The 24899-nt window shown below is 43.3% G+C and overlaps 1 protein-coding gene across 1 annotated transcript; it reads right to left on the reverse strand.

Annotated features, from left to right (window-relative positions):
* Positions 1-6048: 6048 nt before the first annotated feature.
* On the reverse strand, positions 6049-23887 carry PRF1 (perforin 1). The gene is made up of 3 exons (XM_061589060.1): positions 23822-23887; positions 14607-15168; positions 6049-8074 (listed from the first exon to the last, which is right to left on the reverse strand). Exons 1-3 carry the CDS (start codon positions 23865-23867, stop codon positions 6928-6930), a joined length of 1755 nt encoding a protein of 584 aa, XP_061445044.1. The 5' UTR covers positions 23868-23887; the 3' UTR covers positions 6049-6927.
* Between the last annotated feature and the right edge of the window lie 1012 nt (positions 23888-24899).

Below are 24899 nucleotides of genomic sequence, written 5' to 3' on the forward strand. Positions count from 1 at the left end.
ACAAAGGAATATCACTTTAGGTACTAGGAACTCATTAGTTGAGAAGTAGATTGAATTCAAATATGTGTTCTAAGAGGAACTTGATGAAAGCATATCCCCCAAACCAATCAAAATGGGGAGCACAACATTCAAATGCCCCCCCATGTTACTGACTGGGTAAGTGAGGTACTTGGTTTGTAACTATTGATAAGCTAGCACCGCCCGCTGCTTGTGATTGGTTTGAGAACTGACTGACTCCTTTGTTGAGGGCTGAGCTGTTGCAGAACAAAATAGCTTGGCCTTTATGTCCAGTAGGGGGTGCTATGACTTTTTTTAACTAAAAACGAAGTCTCTTATAGAGGATTTCTCTTTCCAGCTCTACCCCCCCAAAAAACACTACAAAAACTGTGTGTTCAACAATTCTGTGGAAACTACATTGGGTGCAAACTGTTGGCGTGTGTGCGTTGTTGCGTGAAACGGCATACATTACGTTGAAGTTAAGTTGAGCAAGAAACTTCTTCAGAACATTAGAGCATGTTAAGAGTCTTTTATTAAGACATTATGGCTTAAGGCTTAAGAGTAAATACATGTAGAGTTTCTTCAGTCATCCCCCCCCTCTGGTACATCTCTCTCCAAAGGTAAACACAAAAGACAACCTCTCAGCTCAGAGGCATAATTCAGAAGACCAGCCTCACAGATCAGAGGCATACATCAGAAGACACAACTTACAGACTCTGTTAGAACTTTCCCAGTCTATCAGATGGTTACCATAGCAACGGCCTTGACAGCCCGTTCCCAGACTGGGCTAAGACATAACTCCCCCCTAGTTACAGTTTTGCAGACTTGATGGAAAACTACTAGGCCTCATGCCAACAAGCCCCCCTTTTTCCCATCATGTCTGTCAATTACAAAGAAATCTCAACAATACATCTCCACAATACATAGTCATACAGTAATACATTTCTACAATACCTCTTGCAATACATTTCAGTACATTGCATCATACATTTTCAGTTCAGTACAGTTCAAAATTACATCTCAGTACAGTTCAAAATTTTATTCACTCAAACTTTGGTTGAACACATGTCAAATAAAGTGTCTCAGGATCCATTTCTACAACTTTATTCATTCCAGGACTTGTTATTAATCCCACGGTAAATCTTTCAGGTGGTTTGCCTAAATTTGCTCTTGTAGAGCATCTTAAAGGAACCAGGGCTTCGGCTCTCTCTGCCCCCCTATTTGTGCTTGTGCTTGGCACCGCGTGCCCAGGATCTTCCATTTCCTCAGCTTTTCGTTTCTTCGATCTGCGTTTCCCACAAATGAGCTCATTCAAAGCATCTCTGAGAGGTATTTGTGTGCCTTCCACTTTAATGTCAAAGTTTGGCTTAAATGTCTGTGATTGTGTTCGTGTTTGTGTGTCATCTGTTCCTGTAAGAATAACTGTCTGCCTTTGATCCCAAGGCTTTTCTGAGACTTTAATGCTTCTGCTCAGAATTAACTGCTGTGTTTCTGGACACCAAACTCTGAAATATGCATTCTGAAATCCCAAAACAAAACCTTGCTGTGCTCTGGGCGCAAGCTTGCCCCTCCTTTTTCCCTGTGGAATGTGGATCCAGCACCTTGCCCCGAATTTTTGAATGTGTTCTATTTTAGGCTTTCTGCCAGTAAGTTTCTCATAAGGAGACATTCCAAGTGCACTGTGTAACACCCTGTTGTGAATATAATTCGCATAAAGAATTGCTTCTGCCCAAAAAGAATTCCCTAAACTGCAATCCATCAGCATGGCTCTCATTGCTTCCTCAAGCACCCTGTTTTTGTTCTCTGCAACCCCGGTGGAAGGTTTAAGTGCTATTTTCTTACTTGCCAGCACTTCATGCAATGCTTTACCCATGAATTCTTCTCCCTGGCCTGAGTGTATAGCCCCCACCGTGACGCCGTGTTGAGTTTCGATTCTCTTAATGAACAGTTTCAGCTTCTGCTCAGCTTCACTTTTATGCTTTAACAGAAAAACATGACAAAATCTTGAAAAATCATCTACCAGTACCATGAAGAATTTCGCACCTCCTCGTGAAGCATTTATTGGCCCTGATAAATCAACATGAACTAGCTGGTAGGGAGCTGTTGTGGTTCTCTCAGCCTCCCGGTTTATTGGTGCAATAGTCATTTTAGCTTTATGACATGCATCACAATCCATTAACTGTCCACAATCTTTTAAACGCATGTTTTCACTGTGCAAAGGGGTTTTCTTTATCGTGTCGAGGTTTGCATGCCCCAGCCTTTGATGCCATTCATGGACGCAGCCCTGATGTACCTGTGCCTCAGCATTTAACACAGCACACCCTGCTTGACTGCTCTTTATTACAAACTGTGAATCATTCAGGCTTCCCTGCATGCACACTTGATCTCCCCTCATTACAAAACATTGGTCTTTGTGAAACAAAATTGAATAATTACAACTCACCAGTTTTCTAACTGATAAAATATTATGAGCCAATTCCGGAACAAACAAACATTCTGACATTATTCCAAGCTTGTCAAACTTCACCAGTCCACGGGCTTCCACCCGTTTATGCGATCCATCAGCAAGTTGCACAAAATCTTGCACTTTTTCTGAAGTATAAAACAAACTTCTGTCTTTAATTAATATATGGCGTGCCCCGCTGTCAAGCAGCCAGTCAATAGGTCGTAAATCTTGAGACTTCTGTTTACAAACAAAGTTCACACTTCCCTGCTTCAAGCCTCCGTCCCTGGAGTTGCGCTTGACTGGACATTCCCGCTGTAGATGCCGTCGATCTCCGCAAATAAAACAAGCCTTCAGCCTCTGTTGCTGCTCCTGTTTATAATCCTTCGGCACGGCATTTTTCACCTCTTTGCTTCTGACAGCTTCCATCAGCTCGGCTCTCTGCGCCTTCTGCCTCCGCTGCCATTCTTGGGTCAGCTTTTCCTCAATAAATGCAACGTTCAAACCTCCGTCAGGCATGGCTTCGAAAGCCATGACCATATTATTCCAAGTCCCATCGAGTGAAGCCAGGATCAGATAGGTCTTCTGAAGTTCAGAGTGTTCGACGCCTCGGTCTGTCAGCTCAGCAAACAGGCATCTGAATTCCGTGAGATGCTCACACATGTCGCACTCACCCGTGAAGCGCATCTGGTAAAGCTTCCGTGCCAAACACAATCTAGATCCCGCAGTCTGTTGCACATGAATGCCTTCCAACCGGTCCCACATCTGTTTGGCATTTGTAACATCCCTCACGTGTAGCAGTTGAGAGTCTGATAGAGCCAGAAGTATAAAAGCTTGAGCTCGCTCATCGTTCCTAGTCCAAGCCGCTGAAAGGGGTGCAGGGGGTGTACCTTCAATAGCTTCCCATAAATCTTCTTTTACTAGCAAAGCCCGCATTCTCGGCTTCCAGCTGCCATAATTCTTTTCATTAAGCCGTTCCATCGGCAAGCCTCCCCCAGACAGGTTTACAGCCATGTTGCTCACCTCCGTCTGGTACAATCAATCAAGCTGCCCTCTCTGGAACTCCGTCTGCCGTTCAGACCAGCAACTTACTCCTGTGTAATGCGCTGTGGATCTGGGCCCATAACCCCTGTTGGCGTGTGTGCGTTGTTGCGTGAAACAGCATACATTATGTTGAAGTTAAGTTGAGCAAGAAACTTCTTCAGAACATTAGAGCATGTTAAGAGTCTTTTATTAAGACATTATGGCTTAAGGCTTAAGAGTAAATACATGTAGAGTTTCTTCAGTCATCCTCCCCCCTCTGGTACAACTCTCTCCAAAGGTAAACACAAAAGACAACCTCTCAGCTCAGAGGCATAATTCAGAAGACCAGCCTCACAGATCAGAGGCATAAATCAGAAGACACAACTTACAGACTCTGTTAGAACTTTCCCAGTCTATCAGATGGTTACCATAGCAACGGCCTTGACAGCCCGTTCCCAGACTGGGCTAAGACATAACTCCCCCCTAGTTACAGTTTTGCAGACTTGATGGAAAACTACTAGGCCTCATGCCAACACAAACATCCTATGAACTTCAGTATTTATACACACAGAGGACTGCAAGGGCCTAAATGCTTGATGAAATACCAAAAAGAGGTGATGAGCAACACCAAATGGTCCGTGCGGCTGTTATCCCACTTTGGGTCTCTCCACAGAAGCATAGGGATAGAGTCTGGCCTGAGAAGGAGAGAAACAAGTCTCTCTTCTGCCGGCTGCTTTCTCTTGTTTCCCCCACGGTTAGCCTCTGACGTGCGTTGCTTTCTGCATCTCTCCCCACTTCCTGCCTCAGCCTCTTACAGGAAAGCCTGGTGGGGATCTAAACTGTGATGTGGACTGCGTGGTCTCCATTTGATGCATGTGGGTGAATCTTTGGTACAGTAACTTCAAAAGAAAGGGGTAATACGGTTTCCCAATTCAAATGTAATGTCCCCTCTCAACCTTAATGCTCGGAACAGTCTCACCAGTTTTATGAATGTAAAATTGTGGAGGGGGGGGGCTCTATACCAATCAAGCATATAAAGTAGCCCAGGCTTATCCCTGCCGTGGAGCAGTTCAAATTACCATCATTTTGCAGAAACTGACTGCTTATCAGTCTTGGTTATCCTGCGATAGCTCTCTAGTTTATCAAGTGATTGTTCGGCTCATGTGAAATAGGATTTAATTCAATAGCAAATCAAAGAGCTTTTAATGTAGTACTATTCAATAATAGACATATCAAAAAGATGTGTGTCACTAGAGAATTATCACGAAGGTTGTGTAACTTGATCTGCAGTTCTATCACCCAGCCAGACGCATAAGTCATAACGTCCGTCCTTATGAATCTGTCAATTTTAGGGGTGTGTTTGTGACACACACACCCCAGAACAAGTCCAGCTTCGCTGACCTTGTGAGGTATTCTGTGTTAACTGAAATCTATGCCTGGAATATGCTGTACACACACACAGGTTTTTGCTTGTACAAAAAAAGCACATTGCACATAAATCTTTTAGTGCTTGGCTGTGTAGGCACTGACTGAGAGATTTGTTGCCGAGTGAGTGAGAATAATAATCTGACGACAAAACCACTGTTGGTCTGATGGTGCCAATACTGACTCCTTTCCTGGGTGAGGTGACTCCCCCCCCCAATATTGTGGCAGGGGAGGAAAAGGTTAAGCCTCCCCCCCCCCACTGGTTCCTAATTGGGGTGCGGGGAAGGGCTTTCCTTGGTTTTAATTTAAAAAACAACCACCTGGTGTCATGGCTACATGAACATAATCAGACCCTATTGAGACTACATAGTCCATGACAGGCAATTGGAATGCAGTGCGACTCTTTTAAAATCTGTATCCCCTCCTCCTTGTTAGAAGCTCAGAGCATCTGGGGATTTCTTGATAGTCGTCCATTAGGTACTGGCCAGCCTCATATCTGCTTAGCTTCCAAGCTGACAAAGATTTCACAGACAATGCTCTGGGCTTCAACTGCTTTATCTCTGGTGTGGTGGGTTCTGGTTAATAATAATAATAATAATAGACCTTTGGACCCATTTTACCTCCCAAACACAGATGAAAAGCAGCTCTGTGGGGTGGGGTTTCAAGGAGACAGCGGTTTTTTTGGTAACGTGAGGAGCCAGTATTCATACCTTGCTAAAAGTGCTGTGAGTCCCAGTACAAAACGGTTGCCAATGGCAGCCAAAACAAGAGGTACCTGTACCAGTGAGTTCCATCACACACAAAAAAAGCCTGGCAAGGGGGGAAATGTGTGGTAGGGACAGAATCAAGCACTCCCCTGCTATCTTTTCAGCGCCAGGTCAAGACTTTCCTCTTCTCCCAGGCATTTTGGCATGTGTTTTAAATTATTTTTTAAATGTTTTAAATTGTGTTTTTATATTGTTTTCTGTGTTTTAAAATTTGTATATTTGTTTTTATTGTTTTTAATTGCTTTAAACCGCCCAGAGAGCTTCGGCTATGGGGCAGTATATAAATGTAATAAATAAATAAATCCCCTTTCCAACACAACCTTTAACTTTTTTTATAATTTTTATTAGTTAGGAAAATAACATTACAAGTTTTAACAGATGTGTTAAGACGAAAATCACAACAAGGATTTAGGCCTGGTATTATAATTAATTTTTCTAGAAATAATGAACAGTATCCACTTGCCTTCACAACCATTCCTCATATAAGTAGTTGGTTTTGGCATTTTAACAATTGTCCATATTTTTATAGCACTTCCATCCATTCCTCTGATGCAAATGACCCCTTTCTGAGGGCACTTTGTGGCGGGAGAGGGGCAGGAAAAAGGGCCCTCAGAGCTTTACATCATGCTGTTGCAGAGCAACATATAACTTGGCCATTAGTCCCAGCAGGTTCCATGGCTAATCCTGGCTTAAACTAAGAGCTGGAAAGAGAGAATGGCTTGGTTGAATGGTTCACAAGGCTCTGGGTGTTCTGCAGTTTCACCAAGGCACCATGCAGGTGCAGAAACCCATCTTGTGTCCTGAATTCATCATTTATGGAGGGTGAAAGGTTCCAGACCTCATGATTCTGAAGATGTCTTGAAAGCATATGAAGCCTGACCTGGTGAAACGTCATAGCACAAGGAGACTGCCTGGTTGCCAAAAGATCAAGAGATGTTATTTCAGCGCCCTGCATAAAATCTCTTTGCTGAAGCAGAATTATACAAAACAATCAATATTCACTCTATTTGCATGACTTACATAGGTTCCTTGGGGTAGAGGTTGATGTGTTGTGTTTTTAAGTTCTGAGTGAAAAGGCAAGGGTTTTGTGACACTGTAAAGACTAACGTTTGTCAGATGCATCCCTGATTGGAGATTTGTTGTCTTTGGTGATTTAAACAGTAACTAGCAAGAAGGAAGTAGGATTGTGTCTTAGAGACAAGCAGCAAGTGCAGAAGGAGCCGAGAGTATCCAAGCTTGGGGAGAAGAAGAAAAAACCAGTGGTCCAACCTATCAGGGAGCCTTTTGCTTCATGGTGTCTGTTTTGCGTTGCAACAAGTCACCTACATATTTTGGCTGGTGAGGGATATAATCCAAGCAGTAGGGACCACCTAGATAGGGGCCACACACCAAGTGGTATTGGAATTGCAGCTGCCCATGAGCAAAATAACAGATTTCATTGTGTGGTTTCCCAGATTGCAGGGTCCGGTCACATGAACCCAGAAGGTCATCATCCCATTTGTTGTCTTCATCCCAGACTTGTACCCGGACCTTGCTGGTCTCCCCCAAGACCTGGACATTCCCCACATCCAAGTGGACCTTCCATTCCGGGTTGTTGTTGTTCCATATAGTAGATGTACGCATCTCCCTCCCCATGTAGAACACCTTGATGTAGGCATCTGTTCTTGTGAAGTAGTCCCCCCACAGATCATGGGCACGTTGAATCGTCACTGTCAGCTTGCCTAGGCCTCGTTCCCGTGAACAGCACATGGAGTTTGTGGTGCTATCACTGGAACACACACATGAACAGGCATCCCGAGCACTGCGTTGGGTCCCCTGTGGGCAGGGCTGGGTGCAGTTCCTCCACAGAGCTCTTTCTGTGACATACTCGCTCAGTGCCTGCCGTAAACTCTCCCTCTTTGGATCTTCCTTTGGCACCAATGTATGGATGGGCTCTAGAGAGTAGGAGACCAGGCCGGGCATGGATTTGAGGCCTTCCAGCCAGTCCTTGAAGGCCTCTGCATTCTGATCATCAGAAAAGAGCAGGTCCGTCTGACTGTTCCCACCCACAATCTCTGTCTGCCGCTCACTGTATGTCTGGTGGAAGCTGCCCTTGAAATTCTTCTTCTTTTTCAGCTCTTCACACGCCTCATAAGCCGCATCCATCTTTCCTTTGTCACCAATGCTGACGGATGCCTCAATGCTCAGGCAGTCTTTGACCTCGTCGGCGGTCACCCCATCCAGCGCCACCTCGCACACCCGCACAGCCGTCACATCCCTCACACGGCCCCCCAAGTGAATCTGCCTTATAAAGTGAGTCCCATAGGTTTCAATGAGCTGGCGGTATTCCAGCCGGGATGCAGGCTGGTACTTTTTTGGGAGATTTTTCACAGCATGTTTGAAATGGTGGGTGAGCACCCAATGGTGTCCAGTACGGAAGCTGTGAAAGAAAGAGAAAAGTCATTCAGGGCACTTCCAAACTGTCACTGTTTGGGGATGGGATTCATTCGATTGCATACTGGCAACATTCAGGTTGCACAATTCAAGTTGATTTGAAACTCTTGCACAATAAACCCCAGCTCCAGCCACCCACCCACCAGACTACTTGTAATAAGGAAAGTGATGGGGAAATGCACTGGAAAGTGTGGGATAAGAATTGCTTGGTACAATGATAAATTTGCAAACAAATCAGAATGAACACTCAGTGAACAGCTGACATCGTCTTATCTTCCCGCACACATTGTGTGAAGATGAATGAATGCTCAATACATAAGTCACCTGGAAGCAATCTCAGAGAGCTGGCATGGGAATTCGGCTGCCTGTTACAGACATTCCCTAGCCTGTTTTGGAATTATCAAAAGCAATATGATTCTGATTTGGGACCTCTTGCTGACTCAGACCACAGATCCAACTACACTGGCTTTCTGATCCTGATAGTGGCCAACTGCGATGCCTCTCAGAAGCTCACAAGCAGAGTCTGATAAGAACATAACATAAGAACATAAGAAAAGCCTGCTGGATCAGGCCAGTGGCCCATCTAGTCCAGCATCCTGTTCTCACAGTGGCCAACCAGGTGCCCGGGGGAAGCCCACAAGCAGGACCCCAGTGCAAGAACACTCTCCCCTCCTGAGGCCTCCAGCAACTGGTTTTCAGAAGCATGCTGCCTCTGACTAGGGTGGCACAGCACAGCCATCACAGCTAGTAGCCATTGATAGCCCTGTCCTCCATGAATTTGTCTAATCTTCTTTTAAAGCCATCCAAGCTGGTGGCCATTACTGCATCTTGTGGGAGCAAATTCCATAGTTTAACTATGCACTGAGTAAAGAAGTACTTCCTTTTGTCTGTCCTGAATCTTCCAACATTCAGCTTCTTTGAATGTCCACGAGTTCTAGTATTATGAGAGAGGGAGAAGAACTTTTCTCTATCCACTTTCTCAATGCCATGCATAATTTTATACACTTCTATCATGTCTCCTCTGACCCGCCTTTTCTCTAAACTAAAAAGCCCCAAATGCTGCAACCTTTCCTCGTAAGGGAGTCGCTCCATCCCCTTGATCATTCTGGTTGCCCTCTTCTGAACCTTTTCCAACTCTAGAATATCCTTTTTGAGATGAGGCGACCAGAACTGTACACAGTATTCCAAATGTGGCCGCACCATAGATTTATACAACGGCATTATGATATCGGCTGTTTTATTTTCAATACCTTTCCTAATTATCCCTAGCATGGAATTTGCCTTTTTCACAGCTGCCGCACACTGGGTCGACATTTTCATCGTGCTGTCCACTACAACCCCGAGGTCTCTCTCCTGGTCGGTCACCGCCAGTTCAGACCCCATGAGCGTATATGTGAAATTCAGATTTTTTACTCCAATATGCATAATTTTACACTTGTTTATATTGAATTGCATTTGCCATTTTTCCGCCCATTCACTCAGTTTGGAGAGGTCTTTTTGGAGCTCTTCGCAATCCCTTTTTGTTTTAACAACCCTGAACAATTTAGTATCGTCAGCAAACTTGGCCACTTCACTGCTGACTCCTAATTCTAGGTCATTAATGAACAAGTTGAAAAGTACAGGTCCCAATACCGATCCTTGAGGGACTCCACTTTCTACAGCCCTCCATTGGGAGAACTGTCCGTTTATTCCTACTCTCTGCTTTCTGCTTCTTAACCAATTCCTTATCCACAAGAGGACCTCTCCTCTTATTCCATGACTGCTAAGCTTCCTCAGAAGCCTTTGGTGAGGTACCTTGTCAAACGCTTTTTGAAAGTCTAAGTACACTATGTCCACTGGATCACCTCTATCTATATGCTTGTTGACACTCTCAAAGAATTCTAATAGGTTACTGAGACAGGACTTTCCCTTGCAGAAGCCATGCTGGCTCTGCTTCAGCAAGGCTTGTTCTTCTATGTGCTTAGTTAACCTAGCTTTAATAATACTTTCTACCAGTTTTCCAGGGACAGAAGTTAAGCTAACTGGCCTGTAATTTCCGGGATCCCCTCTGGATCCCTTTTTGAAGATTGGCGTTACATTTGCCACTTTCCAGTCCTCAGGCACGGAGGAGGACCCAAGGGACAAGTTACATATTTTAGTTAGCAGATCAGCAATTTCACATTTGAGTTCTTTGAGAACTCTCGGGTGGATGCCATCCGGGCCCGGTGATTTGTCAGTTTTTATATTGTCCATTAAGCTTAGAACTTCCTCTCTCGTTACCACTATTTGTCTCAGTTCCTCAGAATCCCTTCATGCAAATGTTAGTTCAGGTTCAGGGATCTGCCCTATATCTTCCACTGTGAAGACAGATGCAAAGAATTCATTTAGCTTCTCTGCAATCTCCTTATCGTTCTTTAGTACTCCTTTGACTCCCTTATCATCCAAGGGTCCAATCGCCTCCCTAGATGGTCTCCTGCTTTGAATGTATTTATAGAATTTGTTGTTGGTTTTTATGTTCTTAGCAATGTGCTTCTCAAATTCTTTTTTAGCATCCCTTATTGTCTTCTTGCATTTCTTTTGCCAGAGTTTGTGTTCTTTTTTATTTTCTTCATTCGGACAAGACTTCCATTTTTTGAAGGAAGACTTTTTGCCTCTAAGAGCTTCCTTGACTTTGCTCGTTAACCATGCTGGCATCTTCTTGGCCCTGGTGGTACCTTTTCTGATCTGCGGTATGCACTCCAGTTGAGCTTCTAATATAGTGTTTTTAAACAACTTCCAAGCATTTTCGAGTGATGTGACCCTCTGGACTTTGTTTTTCAGCTTTCTTTTTACCAATCCCCTCATTTTTGTGAAGTTTCCTCTTTTGAAGTCAAATGTGACCGTGTTGGATTTTCTTGGCAATTGGCCAGTTACATGTATGTTTAATTTAATAGCACTGTGGTCACTGCTCCCAATCGGTTCAACAACACTTACATCTCGCACCAGGTCCCGGTCCCCACTGAGGATTAAGTCCAGGGTTGCCGTCCCTCTGGTCGGTTCCATGACCAACTGGTCTAGGGAATAGTCATTTAGAATATCTAGAAACTTCTTTGTCATGACTGGAACACATATGCAGCCAGTCTATGTCCGGGTAGTTGAAGTCACCCATTACTACCACATTTCCTAATTTGGATGCTTCCTCAATTTCATATCTCATCTCAAGGTCTCCCTGAGCATTTTGATCAGGGGGACGATAGATCGTTCCCAGTATTAAGTCCCTCCTGGGGCATGGTATCACCACCCACAACGATTCTGTGGAGGAGTCTGCCTCTTTTGGGGTTTCGAGCTTGCTGGATTCAATGCCTTCTTTCACGTATAGAGCGACTCCGCCACCAATACGTCCTTCCCTGTCCTTCCGATATAGTTTATATCCAGGAATAACCGTATCCCACTGGTTTTCTCCATTCCACCAGGTCTCCGTTATGCTCACTATATCAATGCTCTCCTCTAAGACCAAGCACTCCAGTTCTCCCATCTTGGTTCGCAGGCTCCTAGCATTAGCGTACAGGCACTTGTAAGCAGTGTCTCTCTTCAAGTGTCTTTGGCACTTGTGGTTAGGCCTGTGGTAATTTTGCTCTTCTGAATTTATATCCTGTGCCCCTGCTCTCACAATGCCTACTTCTAGGCCTACCCCTTTTAAAATTTCATCATTTCTTTGGTTTTTATGCCAGGGGGGAGGTTTATTCCGAACCAGACCTTTCTCAGCTCCTGTCGGGTTTCCCCCCTCAGTCAGTTTAAAAGCTGCTCTGCCACCTTTTTAATTTTAAGTGCCAGCAGTCTGGTTCCATTCTGGTTCCATTCTGATGGAGACGGGCGTTCTCCCACATCTGATAATTAGAGCTATACTGCCTCTCAATATGGAGGTTCCATTCCTAGCTGTCCATGCTACTGATGGATGAATCCTCCTTGAGTTTGCCTGGTCCCTGTAAAAGGGGGCTAGTTGGCACCACATACTTTAGTGGACCTTTAGTGTTGTGGCACATACCCTTTGAAATTCACTCCCCTTGTATATTAGACAGGCGCCATCTTTGTTGTTTTTTTGGCACCTAGTGAAGACCTTCCTCTTTCAACAAGCCTATTATTATCATCATCATCATCATTATTATTATTATTATTATTATTATTACCACCTTGCCTTCACCCAAAGGTCCCAGGATGGGTTACAACAATTGAAAAATACAACATTAAAAACAATTTAAAAACAACCTACAATCCCAAAATAAAGTGGGTTCTAAAAACACATTTCTCTGGTGTCAAAGTTCAGGGTGAAGAGGTGCGCCGTCAGCATTTGCCTAAAACTGTGCAGCAAGTTGCCTGATGCACCTCAGTGGGGAGGGAGTTCCACAATTTAAGGGCCACCACAGAGAAGGCCCTCTCCCAGGACACCACCATCCCAAACTTCTGAGGGTGACAGAACTACCAAAAGGGCCCCCTCTGCTACCTCAGCTCCCAGGAGGGTCTGTAGGGAAGGCGGCGGTCTTTCAGATATTTGGGACCTAAGTTGTTTAGGGCTTTAAACACTAAGGTGAGCAACTTGAACTGGGCCCTGAAACGAACTGGCAACCAATGCAGCAGTTTTAAAACAGAAGTTATATGAGATCCAAAAGGAACCACAGCCAGTCATCTGGCTGTTGCATTTTGGACCAGGTGAAGTTTCTGAGTCATCTTCAAGGGCAGCTGCAATAATCCAGTCCGGAGGTTACTAGATCATGGAGTGCCATGGCCAAGCCATCATTTCAAGTAGAGACTAAGTCTAAATCTGTGTTGGAATTTAAAATTTTTTTAAAATGGTGCTTCGTTTCAAAAATGTTCTATAGATTGTTTTTTGTATTTCATATTTTGTATTTTTAGTATTTCATCCCCGTTTGCTGCCCTAGGCTCCTTTTGGGAGGAAGGGCGGGATATAAATTTAATAAATAACTATATCCTTCCGCACTGAATTCTGTAAGTCAGTTATGTGTTGCATGACGTAAAGTGGAGGCACAGCTCAGTGGCAGAGCATCTGCATTGCAGGCAGAAGGTGCCAGTTTCAATCCTGGCATCTGCAGGAAGGACTAAGGACAACCTCTGCCTGAAACCCTGAAAAGCCACTGCCAGTCAACATGGACTGAGTTAGATGGGCCAATGATCTGAGCTGGTGTTTGTATGATGTCAGGTTTGCTGGTTTATTGCAAGCAATAATTCCTCCCCGGGGACAAGCAAGAGAAACAAAACCAAGAAGCCACAACTGAGTTTGGCTTCCCATGACACTCGAACCCAAGATCCAGGTTGTTTGCTCCCTAACAACCAAGGATCAACAAAACAGGATCCTGGGGTTGGGTGTTATGGGAGACCAGGCTTAAAGGCAGCTTCTTGGTCTGTTTCTCCCATTAGCACTAGGGGAGGAGTGAAATGGAAGGGAACGGGCGGCGTACATTGCTTGGCTGCGCACACACTATATGTGCAAAGCACATGGCTTCCCCCAAAGAGTCCTGGGAACTGTTGTTTATTAAGGGTGGTGGGAATTGTAGCTCTGTGTGGGGCAAACTACAGTTCCCAGGGTTCTTTGGGGAAAGCCTTGTGCTTTGAAGGTGCTTTATATGTATGGTGTGTATGCAGCCCTTGTTCACAATCAACCACCATAAGCCAGTAACACAGCCTTTGTCCTTTTTGTCTGTTCTGAATGTTCTAAAAGTCAATTTTATTGGATGGACCAAAGTTTTATGTTTTGGGGAGAGGGTTCTTTCCCCCCTCTCCTCCCCACCCCCCAGGTCATAATTTATTAAGCCTCTCATGTGCCCATGTTGGTCTTATTTTGGCGGGTGGGGATAACCTACAAAGTGTAGGAGAACTGGGGAGGGGGCAAGCAATGCACACCAGCAAGGGAGTGGAAGGGAGATCCAGGTTCAAGAGCCACCTGTGCCACGGACTTGTTATGTGACTGTGAGCAAGTCATTTTCTCTCAGCCTCAGTTCCCAAAGTGGGAATAACAGTGATTATCTTGTGCAGTTATTTTCCAAAAACTAGTTTGTTATTGCTATTGTGCAGTGTTCTTCCTAAGTATTCAAAGGGCTCTAAGTTAGGGGTGGCAAACATGTGGCCCTTCAGATGTGGTTGTTGGACTAAAACTTTCATCAGCCCTGATCAATGGCCTCAGTGAGTGGAGCCAATGGGAGCTGGAGTCCAGCAAGTTATTGATGGGGGAGAAGGAAGGCACAGGTCAGCTGCCCCAGATTTAAATCAAGGATAGGAAATATGTGGCAGGCAAAGTGCCAGTCCCTTCTAATAGTAGTGGTTAAGGTGTTGGACTATGACCTGGGAGATCAGGATTTGAATCCCCACATAGCCGTGAAGCTCACTGGGTGACTTTGGGCCAGTCACTGCCTCTCAGCCTCATGAAAACCCTATTCATAGGGTCGCCATAAGTTGGAATCGACTTGAAGGCAGTACACAATAGGAGTCCCACACACACATACCCCAATTCTGCCGCCCCACATTTCCCCAAACTGTGCCTTTCTGACCTGTAGTATGAGCAGGATACCTCATGGCTAGCAAAACTGTACTTGTCCTGTGAGCTTTTCTGCACGCTGAAGTCAGCCATCTTGGAGTGTGATCCCACCAGAGCCACGTGTGTGTTGATCTTGGGCTTCACATCCACATCCAGCCCAGCCTTCCAGTTATTCTTCACGTCAGATCCTTCCTCCTGGACCACAGAGAGGCCGGACTCCTGTAGCGAGGTGTGTACCTTCCGGTGGCATGCAACTTTGGCCTCCCAGTCAGTGACAGTCAATGGGAGCTTCTGGAGTGGCTTCCCCTCCAACAGGGGATTCCGGCATAAGATGCAGCTCCCATCTAGCTTCTGCCACTGGTTCATATCCAGCACCTTGGCTCCCTTCTTCTCCAGCGTGGTGATGTCAATACCTTCGCCAGCCAGGCTGTGCCCTGGCACAAAGTCTGTGTGCTCCTGGCATTCACTCTCTGAGCCTGTCTGGCATTGTGGAGAGACACTGGTGAACAGGAGGAGGAGGGGCAGGGAGGTAGCAGGGCTCCCTTTGAACATGGCTGACCCTACAGAAAAATACCCTGAAATGAGAAAGGGATGGATAGCTTGATAATCTTGGGATTTGTCACACGTTAAACTCCAGAAGTGGAGACTTACTAGTCTGTGGCAATGTGAGAAGAAGTCATTTTGAGAAAGAGCATTCGGATGCTGCAGAGAGCATTGCACAGGCTGCCAGATGGCTACTAGGCTAAGTTCTAGGTGCAGATACCAGGATACAAAGCCCTGTACAGTTTAGGATACCTAAGAATGTCTCACTCCTTATATACCAAACCATTCACTGCACTCTGCAGGTGAGGGCCTCCCACAGTTACAATCTCATCAGGTGGTCCGTTCTGTACGTCATAGAAATCAGGCCTGTGGAACTCTCTCCTGTTACATATCAGACAGTCACCATCTCTATATTAGTCTTTTTGGTGCCTATTGAAGGCCCTTTTCTGACTGTTAAGTGGAGAGTTTGATTCCCTCTGTATCGGTATTGGACTTTTTGAGTTGTATTCAACTAAGTCCTACTCAGAATAAACCCACTGAAATGAATGAACCTAAGTTAGCCATATCTATTAACATCAATGGGTCTACCCCAAGTAGGACTAGTATTGAACACCACCCTTTGTTTTTATAGATGTTTTTATTCTTAAAGCGCTTCAAGATGTTGTATGGGAAGTGATTTGTGAGAAGTTATTGATTTCATTTATGTCGCATCATGCAGTGCTGGCTGTTCTGTGGCCCTCCAGAAGTTCTTGGACTCCACCTCCCTTCAGCTCTGGCCAGGATGGCCAATGATCAGAGATGATGGGAGTTGGAGTCCAACAACATCTGGAGGGCTGCAGGTGCCCCAACCCTGATATACAAGATCACAGCACCTCTGAAGAACAATAGGTGCTGAGGTACCCCAGAAAAGGGAGAGCCACCCCTTCATGCTTTCCTTGTGAGCTTCCCAGAATCACCTAGTCAGCCACTATTGAAACAGAATATTGGACTAAGCAGGTATTCGGAAGTGTTCTGTGGTATCTAAGGGTGCTTTTAGACTGTTGATATTTTCGGGTGGGATTCCATCACATCCTAGCAGATTCAGGCTGCACAGTTAAACCTGGTCTGGAGCTCTTACACAACAAACCAGCTTTCCCAAAAGATTAGACTTGTCTAATCTCCCCACAAATAAGTCAGAATGAATGCTCATTAAATAGCCAAAGTCCTCTGATTGACTTTCACACAAATTGGAATGAATGCTTAAGTTAGGCAGCAAAAAGTCACAGGAAGCCAAAAGTCTATCTGCTTCACAAATGTCCCAATGCTCTTATGTTCTTCTTATGTTCTTATGACTGCAAAAGAGGAAACTTCACAAAAATGAGGGGATTGGTAGAAAGAAAGCTGAAAAACAGAGGGTCACATCACTCAAAAATGCTTGGAAGTTGTTTAAAAACACTATATTAGAAGCTCAACTGGAGTGCATACCGCAGATCAGAAAAGGTACCGCCAGGGCCAAGAAGATGCCAGCATGGTTAACGAGCAAAGTCAAGGAAGCTCTTAGAGGCAAAAAGTCTTCCTTCAGAAAATGGAAGTCTTGTCCAAATGAAGAAAATAAAAAGGAACACAAACTCTGGCAAAAGAAATGCAAGAAGGCAATAAGAGATGCTAAAAAAGAATTTGAGGAGCACATTGCTAAGAACATAAAAACCACCAACAACAAATTCTATAAATACATTCAAAGCAGGAGACCATCTAGGGAGGCGATTGGACCCTTGGATGATATGGGAGTCAAAGGTGTACTAAAGAACGATAAGGAGATTGCAGAGAAGCTAAATGGATTTTTTGCATCTGTCTTCACAGTGGAAGATATAGCGCAGAACCCTGAACCTGAACTAACATTTGCAGGAAGGGATTCTGAGGAACTGAGACAAATAGTGGTAACGAGAGAGGAAGTTCTAGGCTTAACAGACAATATAAAAACTGACAAATCACAAGGCCCGGATGGCATCCACCCGAGAGTTCTCAAAGAACTCAAATGTGAAATTGCTGATCTGCTAACTAAAATATGTAACTTGTCCCTTGGGTCCTCCTCCATGCCTGAGGACTGGAAAGTGGCAAATGTAACGCCAATCTTCAAAAAGGGATCCAGGGGGGATCCCAGAAATTAAAGGCCAGTTAGCTTAACTTCTGTCCCTGGAAAACTGATAGAAAGTAGTATTAAAGCTAGATTAACTAAGCACATGGAAGAACAAGCCTTGCTGAAGCAGAGCCAGCATGGCTTCTGCAAGGGAAAGTCCTGTCTCAGTAACCTATTAGAATTCTTTGAGAGTGTCAACAAGCATATAGATAGAGGTGATCCAGTGGACATGGTGTACTTAAACTTTCAAAAAGCTTTTGACAAGGTACCTCACCAAAGGCTTCTGAGGAAGCTTAGCAGTCATGGAATAAGAGGAGAAGTCCTCTTGTGGATAAGGAATTGGTTAAGAAGCAGAAAGCAGAGAGTAGGAATAAACGGACAGTTCTCCCAATGGAGGGCTGTAGAAAGTGGAGTTCCTCAAGGATCGGTATTGGGACCTGTACTTTTCAACTTGTTCATTAATGACCTAGAATTAGGAGTCAGCAGTGAAGTGGCCAAGTTTGCTGATGATACTAAATTGTTCAGAGCTGTTAAAACAAAAAGGGATTGCGAAGAGCTCCAAAAAGACCTCTCCAAACTGAGTGAATGGGCGGAAAAATGGCAAATGCAATTCAGTGTTAACAAGTGTAAAATCATGCATATTGGAGCAAAAAACCTTAATTTCACATACACGCTCATGGGGTCTGAACTGGCAGTGACTGACCAGGAGAGAGACCTCGGGGTTGTAGTGGACAGCACGATGAAAATGTCGACCCAGTGTGCGGCAGCTGTGAAAAAGGCAAATTCCATGCTAGGGATAATTAGGAAAGGTATTGAAAATAAAACAGCCGATATCATAATGCCGTTGTATAAATCTATGGTGCGGCCTCATTTGGAATACTGTGTACAGTTCTGGTCGCCTCATCTCAAAAAGGATATTATAGAGTTGGAAAAGGTTCAGAAGAGGGCAACCAGAATGATCAAGGGGATGGAGCGACTCCCTTACAAGGAAAGGTTGCAGCATTTGGGGCTTTTTAGTTTAGAGAAAAGGCGGGTCAGAGGAGACATGATAGAAGTGTATAAAATTATGCATGGCATTCAGAAAGTGGATAGAGAAAAGTTCTTGGGGACTTCCGGGAAGGGTGACTTAGCCTGTGCCTGCTTTTGAGACGGGCTCCTGCCTCAAAAGAAGCTTATTCAGATATATCAGTCAGATTTTTTTTTTTTTTTGACTGATTAAACTTCTCCCGGGTAGGGAGAAACGAAGAGATTAACCTCAAAGCCTATTTTTGTGGGGACGACCAGATCTCATTAATTTGTGGGACGAGGTCCAGCCGACGAAGGTGGGACGGATTTTCAACAATCAAGCTCTATCTGATAAAGCGAACGTTCATCTTTTCTTCAAAGAGAGAACGCACTAACAGGCAAGCACCCTTCTTTCTATATTTTTCTTTTACTTGACTTAAATTGTTGCTGTTTAAAAGAGATTTGCCAGATTGATCAGTTTTTGACATCTCACCGGGGAGCCATAACTTCTCTCTGCTATTCACTAATTAATAGCTTATCTCTGTTTTTGTTGCAAAAAGCTGTCCTGGATTTGCACCCTAAAGATATACACGGAAGAGGGATTTCTATTCCTGATTTTTATTCTGAAGAATATTATATTGTCTGAGATTACTTTTTTCCTAGTTCATTTTATTTTGACGAATCTGTTTTCTCACAACGCCATTAATTGTTTCGATCCTGGGAACTGCATTTTGTTTACTTAAGCATGGAGAGATAAGGCTGTCTGTTCTGTTTACGCTGTGATGTCACCAAGTTTGGAGTATTAACCCAATTGTTGCTGAAATAAGAAGTGGTTCTTTTATATTTTTCTTTTAAAATGGCAATTAAGAAAGTGGCTGAGAACCTGGAAGTATCTATGTTTCAGAAAATAATGGATGAAATTGAGATAACGAAACGAACCCTGCGACAGGGTTGTAAGGAGCTGAAAATTGAAATGAGCAAAATGATAGGGGTCCCTGTGAGAGAGGAGACTCTGGAGACTGGAACAAACGTGGAACAGGAAAAAGACCTGCGACAGGGTTGTAAGGAGCCGAAAATTGAATTGAGTAAAATGACACAGGAGCTTAAAGAAATAGGGGTCCCTGTGAGAGAGGAGACCCTGGAGACTGGAATAATTGAATTGAGCAAAATGTCACAGGAGCTTAAAGAAATAGGGGTCCCTGTGAGAGAGGAGACCCTGGAGACTGGAATAATTGAATTGAGCAAAATGTCACAGGAGCTTAAAGAAATAGGGGTCCCTGTGAGAGAGGAGACCCTGGAGACTGGAACAAACGTGGAACAGGAAAAAGATTTGAAGCTTATGGATTTTAGAAATAAAATCTATTGTTTGGAATTTAATGTTATCTCTGAAGAAACTAAGGAAGATTCTAGAGAGAAAGTTATCAATGGCACGGATAATCTTCTGGACTGGAATGATGTGATGGATGGAATTAACTGCAGCCATGTGACAATGGAAAAACTTTCAAGAGATGAGCCAGTGCATTTTGAAAAAAAGAACAGAGATATGATCTTACAGCAGTATTTCAGCAACCTATTCAGAATGGTTGGCAAGATAATATCTGGGATAGAGGTAATTCCCATCAGACTCTTATTGTATGACTATGGTTATGACAGCAAGATTATTATGGAATACTGATAATGGAAGATTGGACCTATGGCTTTGACAGCAAGATTATTATGGAATACTGATAATGGAAGATTGGATACTGAAATTACTGGACTTAACAAGACTACTGAAGATGGAAGATGGAAAATGGAACTAATAGGGATAATAGAACAATGGCTACTGAAATTACTGAACCTAACAGATTCTGATGTGATGGATTAATTGAAATGTTTATTTTGACTATGGTTATGACAATAAGATTATCATAATTAGTAATGAGATGGATTAATCGATATGCTTATCTGGAAAAAAAAATTTGATAGATATATTTCTTAAAGAATTGAAACCTCTCTTTGACTTTTTGTGGAAAGAATAAAGTAATGTTTATGAGATTTGATGATTAAGTAAGATAACTACTGGAGGAAAGTGATTTTATAATATGACTTAAGAGACAGGATTGTTATATATTATAGACTTATAACTGATTTGATCTTTGACAAATGGGAAGTCAATATTTTACTCTTTATTTTTTATTTTTGTTTTTTTTTTTCTTTTTTTCTTTTTGTTTAACTATTTTTGATTTTGTTTTTTGTCTTTGAATGTTTTATGATTTCGTCTTGTATGTTTTATGAAAATCTGAATAAAAATTATTGAAAAAAAAAAAAAAAAAAGAGAAAAGTTCTTCTCCTTCTCTTATAATACTAGAGCTCATGGACATCCAAAGAAGCTGAATGTTGGAAGATTCAGGACAGACAAAAGGAAGTACTTCTTTACTCAGCGCATAGTTAAACTATGGAATTTGCTCCTACAAGATGCAGTAATGGGCACCAGCTTGGATGGCTTTAAAAGAAGATTAGATGGATTCATGGAGAACAGGGCTATCAATAGCTACTAGCCATGATGGCTGTGCTCTGCCACCCTAGTCAGAGGCAGCATGCTTCTGAAAACCAGTTGCCAGAAGCCTTAGGAGGGGAGAGTGTTCTTGCACTGGGGTCCTGCTTGTGGGCTTCCCCCAGGCACCTGGTTGGCCACTGTGAGAACAGGATGCTGAACTAGATGGGCCACTGGCCTGATCCAGCAGCCTCCTCTTATGTTCTTATTGCATTCTCTAGCATAGAGGATGGTCTGTCTGGCCTAGAGAAATAGCAGGGTACACTGTTGGTGATTAATGGCATATGATGTTGGTACTTTAATAGCACAGTGGGGCGGAGATAGGGTTGCCATATTGCCCGGTTAGCTGGGTTTTACCCGGATTCTATGCATGCCACCCGGCGCCCGGCTAGCCCCTTAGGTGGCCCGGATTCTCAGCTTTAATTTTTTTTAAAAATTAAGTTTCTAGGTGGTCCGGTTCTCAAGATATGCATAAAAACGTCAGCCCCCTGGACTGTTAAATCTTTCTTTAAACAGACTGGAAGCGTTCCATATACATCCCAATTCCAAAAAAGGGAATCCCAGGGAATGCAGTAATTATCAAACTATTGCCTTAATATCCCATGCAAGTAAAGTAATGCTCAAGATTCTACAACAAAGGCTCCTACCATATATGGAGCGAGAAATGCCAGACGTCCAAGCTGGATTTAGAAAGCGAAGAGGAACCAGAGATCTCATTGCAAACATATGTTGGATAATGGAATGGAGCAAGGAATTTCAGAAGAAAATCACCATGTGCTTTATAGATTACAGCAAAGCCTTTGACTGTGTAGATCATGAAAAACTATGGAACACTTTAAAAGAAATGGGGGTGCCACAGCATCTGATTGTCCTGATACGCAACCTATGCTCTGCACAAGAGGCTACTGTAAAGACAGAATATGGAGAAACTGACTGGTTCCCCATCGGAAAGGGTGTGAGACAGGGGTGTATTTTATCACCCTATTTATTTAATCTATACGCAGAACATATCATACGGAAAGAGGGATTTGACCAAGATGAAGGAGATGTGAAAATTGGAGGGAGAAATATCAATAATTTGATATGCAGACGATACCATACTACTAGCAGAAACCAGTAATGATTTGAAACAAATGCTGATGAAAGTTAAAAAGGAAAGCACAAAAGCAGGACTATAGCTGAATGTCAAAAAGACTAAAGTAATGACAACAGATGATTTATGTAACTTTACAGTTGACAATGAAGACATTGAACTTGTCAAGGATTATCAATCCTCGGCACAGTCATTAACCAAAATGGAGACAATTGTCAAGAAATCAGAAGAAGGCTAGGACTGGGGAGGGAAGCTGTGAGAGAACTAGGAAAGGTCCTCAAATGCAAAGATGTATCACTGAACACTAAAGTCAGGATTATTCAGACCATGGTATTTCCGATCTCTATGTATGGATGTGAAAGTTGGACAGTGAGAAAAGCAGATAAAAGTAAACTCATTTGAAATGTGGTGTTGGAGGAGAGCTTTGCAGATACCATGGACTGCGAAAAAGACAAATAATTGGGTGTTAGAACAAATTAAACCACAACTATCAATAGAAGCTAAAATAATGAAGCTGAGGTTATCATACTTTGGACACATCATGTGAAGACATGATTCATTAGAAAAGATAATAATGCTTGGAAAAACAGCAGGGAGTAGAAAAAGAGGAAGGCCAAACAAGAGATGGATTGATTCCATAAAGGAAGCCACAGACCTGAACTTACAGGATCTGAACTGGGTGGTTCATGACAGATGCTCTTGGAGGTTGCTGATTCATAGGGTCGCCATAAGTCGCAGTTGACTTGGAGACACATAACAACAAAAAATGTATATACGTGTGTATATATACATATGTATTGTATTTTATGTATTTTAATTGTATTTTATATATTTTAATTTATTTTAATGTTTTTGTGATTTTACTGCTTGCAATTTTATTATGTACATGTCTGATTTTATTTTTGTAAGCTGCCCTGAGTGCCCTATTATAGGGTAGTAGGGCGGGATAGAAATGTTTTAAATAAATAAATAAAATAAATAGCCAACATCTCCCCTGCAAACAAATCGCGATGAATGTTCAATAAACAGGACATCTGCAAGTGAGCTAAATGTGAGGATGAGGGAGAAGTTTGGTTTAGTTCATACTGAAAGCCAAAATGACCAAAATCACATTTTCTGAAACAATATGAGAACAGGAACACAAGCCATCCTTCAACATTTGCACCTACCCAGATTTTGTGATGCAGTTTTCCAACCAACTGATGTTTACAAAGCTGCATTTATATTAGGAGAAATTGCTTTTTAAAACGTGTCATTCAAAACTGCATACAAAAATGTGTCCGTTAGGAGAAATTCGCACTAAAATGCTGATGACTTTTTAAAAAGATTAATATATACAGTGCCTTGCAAAAGTAATCAGACCTATGACCAATGCTGTGATATTACTGAATTACAAATGGGACGTTGCAATTTCATTCTGTATGATATTTTATTTTGAAACGCTGAAACTCAAAATCAATTACCATAAGGTGACATGGGTTTTATGTTGGGAAATGTTTGCAAGAAACATAAAAAAACTGAAACATTTACAGATCAAATTACAATGTACCATTTGTAACTCAGTAATATGACAGCATTGGTCAGGGGTCTGATTACCTTTGCAAGGCACTGTTATATATATATAATTGCTGCAGAAATGTGGAGAACTGAATTTAAGACTGGAAAAATGAGAGAAACAAAATACCTGGGTGTCCCTGAATTGAAAACAAAGGACAGACTGCCGTTTTTGAGAGGGACACACACGCACAAGAAAAAGGCAAAGAGAGCCTTTTGTGAGCTCTGCAAAGCAAAAAGCACTTGGGGATAATTGCTGCCCTCCCAGGTCAAGCAGAAAAAAGTCAACACTGAACCTGGCTTCACTACCATATTACTTCCATCTCCAGCCTAACCCAGAAATCCAGCGGGCATCCTTCTGTATCCATCCCCAATACCTACCTTTGGCAGCGGCAGGGACAGGAGGAAGCAGCTGGCCTGTGTTCATGTGTCAATGTAACGGGGACTTCTGTGTGTGTGTGTGCACATTTATGCATGCAAGCGCCTGGGTCTGTCTCCCAGGGACAGGATGTCACAGTTCAGAAGGGGGAAAGAGAAACTGAACTTCAGATGTGACATTGAACATAGGTGGCTGTGAAACGGACAGAAGGTGGGATTCTGTGGTTTCCACTCATCACAAACAATTGTGCATGTGTAGGTGGTGGTGGGCATTGGATATTTATTATCTAAGAAACATTGCTTGTGGGGAGAAGGACATTGAACTTCACATCTCTGCTAATCATTTTACTTCTGGATTGCATTATTGTTTAGCCCACCCTTCCTTCAAAGAGCTCTGGGTACATGTGTCACCCTCCCCATGACAAGCCTGTGAAAGCAAAAGAGATTAGGGGGTAGGGTTGCCAGGCCTGGCCTCCAAGAGGTCTTCTGTATCTTTAAAAGTTGTGCAGGGGGAAGGGAGAATTCCATCTTGTGGTTTTTCCCATTACAGTGTTGCAAGGACACCTGCACTTGGCTGACTTTCTCTTCTCCTAAAGATACAGGATCAGTCTCAGGCCAGGAATCTGGCAACCCTATTAGGGGGAGAGAGAACGTGACTGGCCCAAGGTCACCCAGTGTGAGCATCATGGCCAAGTGGAGATTTTTGAACTTGGGTCTCCTGGGTCCTGATCAGATATACTCCAGCCACAACAAAACATACTACAAAAAGAGAAAGAATAAACTCTTCTTGTTTCCAAAAATGTCTGTGCCTGCTCACCTGGAGGCAATTTCCACTCACCATAGGTGAGCATCTATTTTCAAGCCTGAATTAAACATTTCTGAGTGTATTTACCTGACCATGGGGCAGAGGGTGATTCCTGAGGGAGAGGGACTGTAGCTCAGTGACAGAGCTTCTGATTGGCATGAATATAGCAGGGCTGGTGAACTTCAGGCCCACGGGCCAACTGTAGCCGTCGAGGCCTCTGGCCCTTGAATCTCTTTCACGATCACACACCACTTGCCCTGATTCACACTCCAGTTG

This window comes from Rhineura floridana, chromosome 11 (genome assembly GCF_030035675.1).
Source record: "Rhineura floridana isolate rRhiFlo1 chromosome 11, rRhiFlo1.hap2, whole genome shotgun sequence".
Taxonomy (NCBI): Eukaryota; Metazoa; Chordata; class Lepidosauria; order Squamata; family Rhineuridae; genus Rhineura; species Rhineura floridana.

Bases quoted from the DNA above. Each gene is read 5' to 3' on its own strand.
- PRF1 (XM_061589060.1), bottom strand. From the start codon at position 23,867: ATGAACACAGGCCAGCTGCTTCCTCCTGTCCCTGCCGCTGCCAAAG. The intron at 15,169-23,821 runs GTAGGTATTGGG...TTCTCATTTCAG, and splicing joins TGTCCCTGCCGCTGCCAAAG to GGTATTTTTCTGTAGGGTCA. The intron at 8,075-14,606 runs GTCAGAAAGGCA...TTTCTTTCACAG, and splicing joins GTATCCTGCTCATACTACAG to CTTCCGTACTGGACACCATT.